The sequence below is a fragment of the Seriola dumerili genome, unplaced genomic scaffold, assembly GCF_002260705.1.
Source record: "Seriola dumerili isolate Sdu_G_001 unplaced genomic scaffold, Sdu_1.0 BDQW01000219.1, whole genome shotgun sequence".
In the NCBI taxonomy this organism is placed as follows: domain Eukaryota; kingdom Metazoa; phylum Chordata; class Actinopteri; order Carangiformes; family Carangidae; genus Seriola; species Seriola dumerili.
The window spans coordinates 7,408,652-7,421,392 of NW_019174474.1; the positions used below are offsets into that span (position 1 = coordinate 7,408,652).

General features: G+C 40.4%; 2 protein-coding genes across 2 annotated transcripts; both read left to right on the forward strand.

The window, feature by feature from the left end:
* The first annotated feature begins 3,192 nt into the window (after positions 1 to 3,192).
* On the forward strand, positions 3,193 to 7,988 carry spty2d1 (SPT2 chromatin protein domain containing 1). The gene is made up of 6 exons (XM_022754737.1): positions 3,193 to 3,684; positions 4,038 to 4,152; positions 4,261 to 5,868; positions 6,696 to 6,855; positions 6,958 to 7,035; positions 7,161 to 7,988. Exons 1-6 carry the CDS (start codon positions 3,622 to 3,624, stop codon positions 7,249 to 7,251), a joined length of 2,115 nt encoding a protein of 704 aa, XP_022610458.1. The 5' UTR covers positions 3,193 to 3,621; the 3' UTR covers positions 7,252 to 7,988.
* A 116-nt stretch (positions 7,989 to 8,104) lies between these two features.
* On the forward strand, positions 8,105 to 12,706 carry LOC111228722 (ubiquitin-conjugating enzyme E2 variant 3-like). Its single transcript, XM_022754738.1, has 12 exons — positions 8,105 to 8,406; positions 8,984 to 9,068; positions 9,176 to 9,241; positions 9,346 to 9,509; positions 9,612 to 9,753; positions 9,842 to 9,936; positions 10,063 to 10,168; positions 10,454 to 10,624; positions 10,722 to 10,886; positions 11,126 to 11,213; positions 11,486 to 11,609; positions 11,714 to 12,706. Exons 1-12 carry the CDS (start codon positions 8,365 to 8,367, stop codon positions 11,876 to 11,878), a joined length of 1,413 nt encoding a protein of 470 aa, XP_022610459.1. The 5' UTR covers positions 8,105 to 8,364; the 3' UTR covers positions 11,879 to 12,706.
* Positions 12,707 to 12,741: the final 35 nt, after the last annotated feature.

Sequence of the window (12,741 nt, forward strand, 5' to 3'; positions counted from 1 at the left end):
AACTTGAAGAAAATCCCTGCAGGCATTACTGAGACGTCCTGTTCACAAGAATGGGATGAATGGACAACCCAAAAACAATGCCTACCGCCTTGGCTGTCACTGTCGTGAATAAGATTCCTTTTCTTTTGACATAGATAACAGTTTCACCCTGCTTTCACTATCTGTACCAACCCAGACTTCACATCTTTTTTGACCATTCTTTGGACTGAATGCACAAAGACATGGGACGAAATGAGTCATCTGTTAAGAAAACCAGTCATATGAGCATTTTCGTGATTGAAGCGCCTCTCAGCAGGAGGACATTTTCAGTATTTTCCATGAAAATTACTGTTCTGATGACTTCTATGGATTAAGGTTTGGATAGGTTTACTTGGTCAAGGTTAAGGAACAAGTGTAGTCATGGTTCAAAGAAAGTAAGGTAAACCTTTAGCAGGCAAGACGATACAAAGAGTACACACTAATGTCAAACTCACATTTGATGACCAAAACATCCACTCCAACTTCATCCATAAGTCTGGCACAACAGTGTCACATCTGTCTTTGCCCCTGACAGACAACAGCCATTATTTACACAACTGCTAGAGGTCCCTGTCAGTTGTAAGTACAGGTTGTTTTAGGCATTTGAACAAATGACCAATTCTGTTGTTTTTCTGGGGACAACAGTCTCATCTTTAGAGAAGAAGAGAAGAAAACCAATAGCCTATATATCTTTTTGTGTTTTCAGGGGCTTACAGGTAAAAAGAAGAAACGAAAGCCATGGTGGAAGAAACACTTCAAGTTAAGAAGAAGGACACATTGGAGCACACGCGGTATGCCAGAGCAGACACCTTTACTACCTCAGTCCCAGGAGAAGTAAAATAGCTCTCCTCTCTCAACCCAACCGGTCAAGGAAGATGGGCACCCAAATGGAAAAAGAAGTATTCACACCTGGGCAAGCAAAAATTAAAATTATAAACAATCATGGCATCATATATATACTGTATATACATCTCCCACTGAAACCATCTCCTCTCTCCCCCCATTCTCTTCTCTCTCACGTCTCATCTCTCCCCTCTTTCTCTCCTCTCTACCCGTCTACCTGTCTCGTCTCTCCCCCTTTTTCTTCTTTCTACTCGACTCGTCTCTCTCCCTTTTCTCTTCTCTCTACTCGTCTCTTCTCTCTCTACCAGTCTCCTCTCTCCCCTCCTTTTCTTCTCTCTACCAGTCTCCTCTCTCCCCCCTTTCTCTTCTTTCTACTGGTCTTCTCTCTCCCCCCTTTCTCTTCTCTCTACCCGTCTCCTCTCTCTCCCTTTCTCTTCTCTCTACCTGTCTCCTCTCTCCCCTCTTTCTCTCCTCTCTACCCGTCTCTTCTATTACCCCTTTCTCTTCTTTCTACCCGTCTCCTCTCTCCCCCTTCCATGATGGTTTGGCAACATTTAATATGTATTTATCTGCAAAAATAACCCATAATTACCATTGGGTCAAATTTGACCAATAAAACCACAGATGTAACTTTAAATAGGAATTTATAAAGAGAAAATTATCAAAATGTATTTTATTGTATTGATACAACAGTTGTACTGAAACAAGACATAAAGTATTTAAAATTAGTATCACCTCAACAAACAGCATTAAAATGCTGTATTGCATGGGTGCTATAGTAATGCATATAATAATAGACAATGAAAGGAACATACTGCACAATGAGCACAAGCAGGCCTTCATTTTGCTGTTAATACTTCTTAACTAGTACTCAAGTGAAAATTTCCATGCTGGATCTTTACTTGTAATGGAGTACTGTTTATGGTATAGCTAGTTTTATTTCTGTTAAAAGTTCAGTAAATACTGCCATACAATAACAGTTCTGGTATAGCTCTTTTGTTAGTTGATTCAGACTTATAATTTAGATATTCAGTGAAATAAATAAATAAATATAAAAATAGAAATAAAGAAAAAAGGTTACACTTTATTTGGGTAGTCTACAGAGAGTTTATAGAGTATGTGTAACATTTCAAAAATCTTTGTTGAACATTCTAATGTTCAATTAATGTTAAACATTGTATATATACTTAGCCAAGAATTAATAAACTATTTAATGGCCAAGAAACAGTTGAATTATTGAATCTCAACCAATAACCTGTTGAAATGTTTCAAATAGGGCTACATAACTATCTGTAGGCAAACTATGCAAATACAGTGTTATCAAAAAGAAATAACATTTAAAGACATTGATTTAATGAGGAAGGCATGACGAGAGTTACACTAGTAAAAAGCTTTGGTGACACCATACATCGCATTTCTAGAGTATTCTAGACAAGTGCAACATGCAATATCCACAATGACAGCGACATCATGTGGTCTATAAATGTCACAATTATTTTGGACGGATATTGCGTAAGGAAACCGTGGGGCGAAAAGCGGAAGTTCTAGTCACCCATATAACCTGGAATACATTACGAGTAACGGAATAGTTTCACGTGAAACTAGACTGAATAATTATGAAGTCACAAAAAGACCTTAGCTTTAGTCCTCGTCTGTGTCATACATGTACATTCACTGACGAACACTAATCTGATTTATTATTTTCAACCTTTTGTTAAATATTTATCGGGATTTTCTAAATATTGCCCCTTTTGGTTTTTTGCCGTGTGTTACATGCAACGTCATATTTCACATGCTAAACATTTATATCGAAGCAGATCAAATTAATTTTACAGTCAAATTCCATTTCGTCGAACCGTTCCAACCCCTTCATTCTTTATTTATCTATCAAGATAGACCACCCCCACCCCCCTCTAGGCATGAATTGACATGGGATAAAAGGACAAGTGTCATCATCGTAGTATAATAACAGCACAGTTATGTGAATCCGTCCTTATTTTGCACATGTACAGAAATATGCAAACTTTTAAAAGCATTTAAAAACTGTAGCCGGTTAAGTATCGTATCGTTTATGCCAAAATCCTCGTTTCAACGTTGACCTCATCATCCCCTCACTTATCAGACATTAAACGAGTAGAATTTTGAAACAAAATATATTCCCCCTGATTAAATTTCTAATGACGTGTTTTATTACTTATAGAATAATAGAATTGTATTTGCTGACTGTTTGAGCTCTCACAAAGACGGAAGTTCGCGACAGGGAGTCTTCTCACTTCCTTACAGTACTCTCTGAACCCTTTAATTTTTTGGTCTTTCTTGCCGTTAGTCTCTACCAACACCCGGCATTTGTTATGGCTGAGTTTGTAGTATTTTTCTTTCAGTAGGCTTTAATCATACAGCTATTCTGATGGACCTGGCCTTAGTACGGTGTGTTGTATCAGTACAAAGGGCAAGTTCGTCTTTCAGGTTTCTTGGTTGGCTAACGTTACTAAACGTAAGGCTAGCTAACTTCGCTAGCATGTGCTAACATAAGCTGGTCAAGTAAAGTAGCGTGAACTGTTCCGTATGCAGTTTTTCTTTCCATGGGCTGTGTTTGATAAAGTGGCTTTGTTATAGTAGTCTAAGTGCCGCTCGATAAAGCTAAACCGTGCGCTAACCTATCTAGTTTGTCGGCTAAACGCTAACTGTAAGCCCTGCTACTCCTGGTTGAGTTTTGCTTGATTCGCTTCAGACAGCTAGCATTCATCATCTTCTGACAAAATGATGGACTTCGATAACATATTGGACATCGCCTCGCAAAACCAGGGCCTCAGCAATGTACAGGTATGTTGGAGACTAAATCTCGCACAGAAGTTAATCAGGCCAAACAATAAAATGGAGATTTGTGGACAGCCTTGTAAGCACAAATGCCAGCTCATCTGTCAGTGAGGATCTGATAATGTGGCTAGCTGCTAACTTCCACGCTCCTGACCCTGCATGCTAGGCTATGAATTGGTTTATAATGTGTACCTTTCTCGTTTAGTTTACCCATGTTTGGGGTGTTCCTTACATTAATATACCTGATAAATAATGTTTTATCCCTCTATAATTAAGGCATTTGACAACTGTGAATAGCAAAGAGAAATGTGTCTCCTTGCTTCATGTTTAGTAAACCATATCTGTCCCCTTTTGAGCAGAAAAGATACAGTTTACAAGCTGGACCACCCAAAAAGGACCCCAGGTCGAAAGGCGTAAATCCTGCTGCTGTGCAGGCGCTTCTGAAGAAGCAACACTGTGAGACCAAAAAGAAAGGTAACCATAAAATTAAGTTAATTTAAATAATTGGAATTTGATGGTCGTGTACATACTATGCAGAAATCGTTCTTAATTGATTGTTTGATATGCATCTACTTTTTTCAGAGATGCAAATGAAAAAAAAGAAGGAGGAACTTAACGCCAAGAGGGTTGAGTTGAAGTCTGACCGTAAAGCACGAGCCATGGCTTCCAGGACTAAGGACAATTTCAAAGGTTACAATGGCGTCCCACTGGTAGAGGGTCCTAAGAAGAGGAGATCAACTCAAGATCAGGATGATATACAAGGATTTAGTAATAACTCAATTGACCCAGAGGACGATGAGGATAACTATGAGTATGAACAGACTGATTCAGAGACAGAGCAGGAGCCAGAGCCGCTGAGACCAGTGAAAACCTCAGGTGTGAGTGGAAGTAGTAGTAGTAGCGGCAAGTCCTCCTCTAAAAAATCCAGTGGGCCACCCAAGCCTGCCCCACCTCCCATGAACTTTGCAGATTTACTTAAATTGGCAGAGAAGAAGCAGTTTGAGCCAGTTGATCTAAAACCCAAGCAAGTAAGAAAGGAAGAAAGGCTCCGCACAGCTGACGAGATAAAAGAACTAGAGATGGAGCGCAAGGCTAAGAGACAGGACAAAAACAGAGACTCAAAGGCAGAGAGAGAAAGAGAAGGCAAGTCTCAATCTAACACTAGTTCGATAAGAAAAAGCACTTTAGAGAAGGAGCAGAAGAACTGCAAGCCACAAAAGAACTCCTCAGAAAAACAAAGTCTGGCTAGTGGGTCAGGGAAGAAGTCGCATAGCGATAGAGGCCACCCTTCTTCCAAGCCCTCTGTTAGTGACAGAGAAAGAGAGAGACCCAAGATGTCTCAAAGTGATAGAGACAGATCCAAAAGTGGTTTGTCTAGTTCATCTGGTGCCATAAGCAGTAAAGTTCCTTCGAAAGCCACATCTCAGGTTTCAGCCAAACAGGGGGTCAAGCCCTCATCTAGCCACAAATCCAGCACCTCAAGTGACCTTAGTTACAAAAAAGAAAGCTCGTCATCACTTCAAGGAAGAGCTTCAGGTATTCCTGGGACCAGGCCTCCTAGTACAGCTGTAACAGGCCAAAAATCTCAACATGGGAACTCCCAACAGACCAAGTCCAGTCAGGGTACCTCTTTGAAACAGGGCCCTACAGTTGGAGGTCACAAGTCTGGAAAAGGAGAACCACTAAGGCCTGGAAGTAACTCTGCAGTAAAGTCAAGTGGTAATTCAATGATGAGAAATTCATTAGGCGGCCCTCCTAAGGCAGGGAGCCAACCTCAGCAAAGGCCGGGAAGCACACTCCAGGGAAAAGCTGCTGGTGTCGCACAGGCCAGGCCTGGTGGGAGTGGTCTACAGGGTCATCCTGGAAGTAGTGCATCCCGACCTCCGGGGACTGGACCTGGTCGGCCTGGTAGTGGGGGACCAGTACCTGGACGATCGACTGGCGGCATTGGATCAGGACCTGGAAGACCCAAATGCACTGTGGTGTCAGAAACTATCTCATCCAAGAATGTTGGTGGACCCAGACCTGGAGTCCCTCCTCGTCCAGGCATGCCGCAGAGACCGGGCATGCCACCCAGACCGGGCATGCCACCCAGACCGGGCATGCCGCAGAGACCGGGCATGCCGCAGAGACCGGGCATGCCGCAGAGACCGGGAATGCCACCCAGACCTCTGATGAACAGACCACCAGGTAAGAACCAGAAAGAAAAAGATTTGTTAACTGTGGACCTTGCTTGAGTAGTAACCTTTAGTTCTACAGCACTTTTCAACACAGCATTACAAAGTTCACTTTGTATTAATGTGAAATAAAATAATTTGAACTCTGACTGCATTAATATTGTGTGATATTGATGCAATTAATGAATGTTTACACAAAACAAAACAAGGGCAAGGTATTGAAGATGTAGAAATTCAGTAGAATTTCAGTATGAAGTATTTCCATATGTTATCATAACTCATAAATAGTACAATGTACCAAACATATTACTTCATAGTATAGCATTCTACAAACCACAAAGAGGACATTAAGCACTTAATTCTGGATCTTAACACACATAGCCCATAACCCAACACAATACAAATAACATCATAAAACATGCAATGCATGTTTTAACAAAAAATAATTATTATGTTGATATTATTTGGATAATTACATAATATAACAAACAGCTGCTGACAATTTGCAAACAGTCTGAAACAAAAGTCAGTACTACAGGGCAAAGAGTTTGTTTGTCAAACTGAATGAAGCGTGTCAGCAGCACTCAGCAGCCTCTGCCATTACTCCTGGGTCACAGAGCAGCAACCTTTCTAGCACAGATAAACAAAACATAATTTCAATGTCACTATTCTAGCAAGAAATCGACTCTTGTAAACTCAGTAATTCTCAAAGGATCACTATCTTGGTAGTTTTGACATTCCTTAACTCCCCAAGCAAGACCATACAGTATGTTTATATTCATGTCTAGCAAAAGCCAGTATCCTGCATATTAAAAGTGAATACCTGTATTTATTGTCCAGGTACAATGTTACCCCCAATCACTTCTGCCTACAAGAGGAAATATGAAGATGAGGAAGATGACTATGACTCGGAAATGGACGATTTTATTGATGACGAAGGTGATGAGCCAGAGGAAATTTCCAGGCACATTAAGGAAATCTTTGGCTATGATCGAAGCAGGTAAGTGTTGTTCTGACATATTCTAATTTATTATATATAACCCAGTTTTGGCCAAATTAAAATCCTACATCAAAAAACTGTATTTGCTTTTAACTTCCTCAGATACAGGGATGAGAGTGACTATGCACTTAAATTCATGGAGAGCAGCTGGAGAGATATGCAGAAAGAAGAGGCCAGGAGGTAAGATTTAAACCTCCCAGTCTTTAACTCTACACATGTACTTTTTGTTCTGAAGGCTGCACTATTTAGGTCATTTTATATAATGTTATTTTCCCTGTATTTTCCCTTGTGCTCTGTTACTTTAGCTTGAGAATGGCTGTACAAGAAGACCTGGAGGAGGAGAGAAGAGAGGAAGAGGAGGTGAAAAAGAATTGCAAGAGGAGAAAAAATAACTGAAACCCCTGAATGAATGTATTAATGAATGAATGAATGAATGAATAAATGAAAGAACAGCCCTCCCTCCGTGTCTCCAGAAATATGGAGCAATAGTTCTGCGATTTCAACACACAAAGCCCAGTGACTGTACACCCTGGTTGCTTTTTTTCCAATTTTCTCACTGTTCAGAAAAAAAACTCTGAGTGGATTGACACATGACATTGACTCGAGGGAAAGGGAGGAAGAATTGTAGTCAGAGACAAGGTCAAACATAAAATATGCACAAATCATTCAGGCATTAGGTCGATAGAATGTCATGAAAAGTTCTTACATTTCCCTGTTATTTATTTCCCCCACTGAGTGCAGGGTTTACACTGTCAGCAGTCTTAAGTTCGAACAGGAACTGACCTGCAAAACAAAATATAAATCTCGGAAGTGTGATTTTCTTTTTTTTTTTCTTTTTTTTTTTTTTTAAGACTAACAAAGACATACAATGTGCTGATAACTTGCTATTTTTGAGCAGAAGATGTTGCATATTTTTCCAAACAAACTTTGATTATAAAGTCAGCTGAATATGCAGAAAACATTGCCACTTGATGTGTTGTGTGTTTCTCTTTAAAGGGATCTGACAGAAATGGTTGCATAAAGGGTTTTATTTAATCATATCATCATTTTATGTCAATGTTTTCTCAGAAAATGACAATCTTAGTAATATATAAAGATGTTGGATTCTACAACAAATGTCACTAGAAAATTGTTTTAGTTTTTTTTTTAGTTCTCAGTGAAAGCAATGAAATATTTTCTTGCCATAAATTGTGTGTATTATTGTTCAGTTTTTTGTTTGTTTTATAGTTATTCATTTTATTGAAAGAAGCTTGATGACTGGTGATATTTGTTGCCAACGCAGACTGCGTCGCCATGTAACAGCAGTAACGTTAGCATCAAGCATTCTGTGTTTGCTTGCATTTTTGTCCCTCTCGGCCTGCCGTACATGACGTACCAAGTGGGAGGGCTCTGCCGCTTCTCTCATGACTACGCTGAAAGTTTGCGGAAGTTTTTACAGCTGAAGTTGAAGCCAACTATCAAAAGGAGAAACCCTGAAAGAACCGTGTTTTTTTCACTTTACTTAAATAGATGGACCTCAGTTCAGAGAAAGTACAGCGGATCCTCTCCAAGGTTAGTTATGTATCAGACGTCAAGTCTGATTGAAATGAAAACTGTTAAGGTTTCAGCACAGCAGCCTGTTAGCTAACTTCTCTTAAGTGGCTGAACCAGTTCTGTCACTACACTGTCCCAGATAAATGTGGATCATTCGGAAATATATCGACACTAGTTGAAAACAAAGTGATAACTAGTCAGTTTTCAGATTCTCAGTCAAAACAAATTCGTTTAAACTTAATGAAGTGATAGAACTAAATCACTGCATTGAGCTGTTTGCCGCCTTCGGCGCCAAAGCAATTGACAAGGTATTCACTGCGAGCTTATTTATAGCCTCTCTGTCCTCTTATCCTTCAGTTACTGCTGTGCTCAAAAACCATGTATTACTATTGCAGCTGTTGAGTCCACATAACCTTTTTTATGTATGATCTATAAAATCCTGAATGATCTGATGAAACCTTCAAGAAAATGCCTGTGTAATATTACTGAGGCTTTATTGACTGATGGATCTTGATTTTGGTGCAAAATAAAACCAGAAAATAGCAGCTTACATATGGCAGCTACAGATGTTTGTCTTTCCTATCCGTGATATTAGTACAAATTCCATGATGTTGCTGTTGAGGAGTTGCAGAAAATCCAAAGAATCTACCCTGGGATGAAACCTTCCACAGGCACATACAGTGAGTTTGTTTGTTTGAACACACTTCATCTTTTGCAGGCCTCAACACGTGTCTCGTATATAGTACATCACATTAATATTTGGGTTTACTACTCATGTCACTTTCAGCATTCAGTGACAGCACACAGAAAGATCTCCTGAAATTAGTTGGTAACATCCCTGTCCAGTATGAAGGTAAGAACCTCTGAATGTAGAGACTGAGTCTGAGAGAAATCAAACTGTGAATATGCCACTGTTAGGTCAATAATATGGACTGATGGTGCTTCTTTATCCCTTAGGCCGCTCCTACAACTTCCCCATTCAGCTGTGGCTGATGGACTCGTTCCCCTTCACTCCCCCCATATGCCTCCTGAGGCCGACCCCTAACATGGTCATCAGAGAGGGCAAGCATGTTGACCCCAGGGGGCGGATCTATCTGCCAGGTCTACACAACTGGGATTATGTAAGGTTTTACACCCTCTGGATGAATTTTTAAATTGTGTGCACATATGGTTGTGTGTTGTTCTCATCAGTTTTTGGTGCTGCTTCTTTTGCTCTGTAACAGCCCAAGTCGTCCGTGGTGGTTCTTCTGACTGAGATGATTGCCAAGTTTGAGGAGGATCCCCCTCTGTCCTCAAAGACCACAGGAGAAAACAAAGATCCCCACTCGCTTCTGGCATTTGTCTCTAATCTCCAGATCAATGATGGTGCTTCACTTGATATGCAGCTTTGTTGTTGATGATCAATAATCAGATAAATTCTTGCTGTTGTTAGCTTAACTCATGTCTATTTCAGGTGGAGTCAGACACCATGATCAAACGATCAACAAAGTCTCAGTTATCGGGGGAGGGGATTTAGGAATGGCTTCTGTGATGAGCATTTTGGCTAAGGTAAAACACCTTTTTAGATAATCTTTCAAGTATTCGAACTGATATTATCCATTTTCCCTGCTTGAATTAAAACTTCAAACTCATGCATTCTCTCACTGACAGTTCATTTTCCTATCTTTCATAAAGTGTCAAGTGGATAAACTGGTTTTCATTGATGTTGCCGAGAGTTCCACCAAGGGTGGCAGTACTGATCTGGAGATTTTCAGTCTGCCGAAGGTTGAGGTGTCCAGAGGTACGTCACTCTCTGCACTGTCACACAGTCATCCACAAGTGCCTGTTGGCTGAGTCATCACTGATGTCAGATGTCAGACACTGGTAGCCGAATGGCACCGTGCTCAGGGAGACCTTTGATGAATCACCTCAGTGACAGCAAGCTTTAACTGAGTCCCACACAGCTGCTCTTCTGTAGCTGACTCTGAACTTTGGCCTTTCAGAGTGAGAAGAAAAAACAATCGATCAATGTAATTTGCTGTTGCACGTGTGGGGGAGTTAATTACTGATGACTCTTCTCTGTTAGATTTGTCAGCCTCTGCAGGCTCCAGAGTTGTTGTGGTGACTGCAAATGCATGGAGCAGTGAGCAATCGTATGTCAGCGTGGTTCAGACTAACGTGGACTTGTACAGGGGAATCATCCCAAATCTGGCACGACTCAGCCCTAACGCTGTGATAGTCATCGCCTCACAACCAGGTCGGTAACAACACCAAAGACCCTCCCATTGAAGAGCAGACCACTCTGTTAACCTTTTATACCGTCAACTAATTTCTCCTCCTTGCACCAATTACAGTTGACATCATGACCCATGTCGCTTGGAGGCAGAGTTGCTTACCTCCGACACGGGTGATTGGAGCCGGGTGTAACCTGGACTCAGAGCGACTCAGTCACGTTCTGGATATAAACCTGAACACCCACAAACTAGCCTGGGTCATAGGAGAACTTTCAGACAACAAAGGTGAGCCACAAAGGATCAATTCAATATTTACATGACAATCGTTGCGCCAATTGTCATGGTGAATACCCAACTTAATAGTTACATTCACTACACCAATGTTAAATGTTGAATTGTATTTGTATAACCAGTAATGCTGCACTACCAGTTCAGCATGTATGTTTCTTTCCTTCCGTCTGACTTGTAAAAGTGACGTGTAAATGACGCACATGAATGAGCTCGTCGTTGTTTTTGTCTTGCAGTTCCCGTGATGAGTAACACCGGGCTGAGCTCCGATGTGCAGCCAGATATCACCCCAGGATCCAGCAGCGCTAAACCATTGTTAGACAGGTACTGGTATGAATGAGTTTAACCCTGAGTGAAGGATTTATATGATGTAATTTGATATATTTAAGACTTTGTGGCTAAATCAACTGGATCTGAATCTGCAGACCCAGGTGCTGCTGAAGGAGGTTTTAGGAGTTTAGTGAATTAGATGGGATTAGAAAATGTATCAAAAGATGTACCTCTTCATGATGATGCTTAGTTTAGGATGGCTTTTGCATTCAAATTTAAAGTTTAAAAGTAATTTTTTTTTTCTGACGCACACTCTGTATTTGTAGAGCGTTTGAGATTATGAAGAATCGAGGCCAGCGGTCGTGGTCTGTGGGTCTGTCCATTGCTGACATCACAAACAGTATCCTGACAAATAAAATGAAGACTCACTCTGTCTCTACATTGGCTCAGGTATCACAACCAAGTGTAATTATTTTCATTATACTATGTATTTTCATAGATATTTAATTATACAAGATGTCACATGGTTCATCTGCGTTCTCTGTTTGCTTAAGGGCTGGGGTGGTATAGGTGCAGAGGTGTTCCTCAGCCTGCCGTGCATTCTGGGATCGAACGGTTCCACACGCCTGGCCGGAGTGTCACTGGCACAGGAAGAAGACTCCAAACTGAGGGACAGTGTCACGTCGCTTTCTAACCTCATCAGTCAACTCAGGGTATAAAAGGATACGATTGTACCATGTGGCTTTACTGCTCGGCCGGGGAGTAGCTGCGGCCGCCTGACAGGTCAGGTCTCTGCTCAGCACACCCTCAGCACACGGACAGTGCCTACACTGAAGTTGAATGCTTTTTCACTGGGATTTTGAAGTTATGGACAGGATTTCTGCCTTAAATATGTGCAATTTAATCATAACATTTGTTTCTCCATGGTCCTGTGTATTAAATGTGGGTGAAAAAAATCTGAAATATGAATGTACAAATTGCATTTTTTGTATTTAATTTCATCAGGACAATGAGAAGTTACTCATTTTGTCCCATACAAAATTTGCACTTTAGAACATGTTGCATGAATGTTCGGATACAGTTTTTTAAAAGCCATAAAATTCTATGCAAAGCATTTTCAAGAATAACGATGCCTGTAGTTTTCAACAACCATATTTTTGTCAATAACAGCTCAAGTTGTATGTGATAATGTAACTACTGTTATTTTTTTCTACTAACTGGTTACTAATGCCTTTGGAGAAAATCAGGGTGTAGGTGGATAAAGTATGAAGCATGTATATTTTATGCAGAACATGGTGCTGGGAGTGAAACAATAGATTATGTCACTGATGAAGTACAGCTTGTATATTTTCATAGCCTTATTTGCAGCCTTAGTGCTGTTTCCATATTTAATGACAAAGCTTTTAAAATGCCTTAATATTTAAACAGCCTTTCCTCTTACTTTTGTTTACTTTGTTTAAAGACATTGCACTACTAGAACCTAAGATATGTACAGGTACAGTAAAACTACATGATTTCGTGGGTGTGCAATAAATATCTGACATCATATTTGCATCATCTTTGTGGGAAAGAAGACGACAGA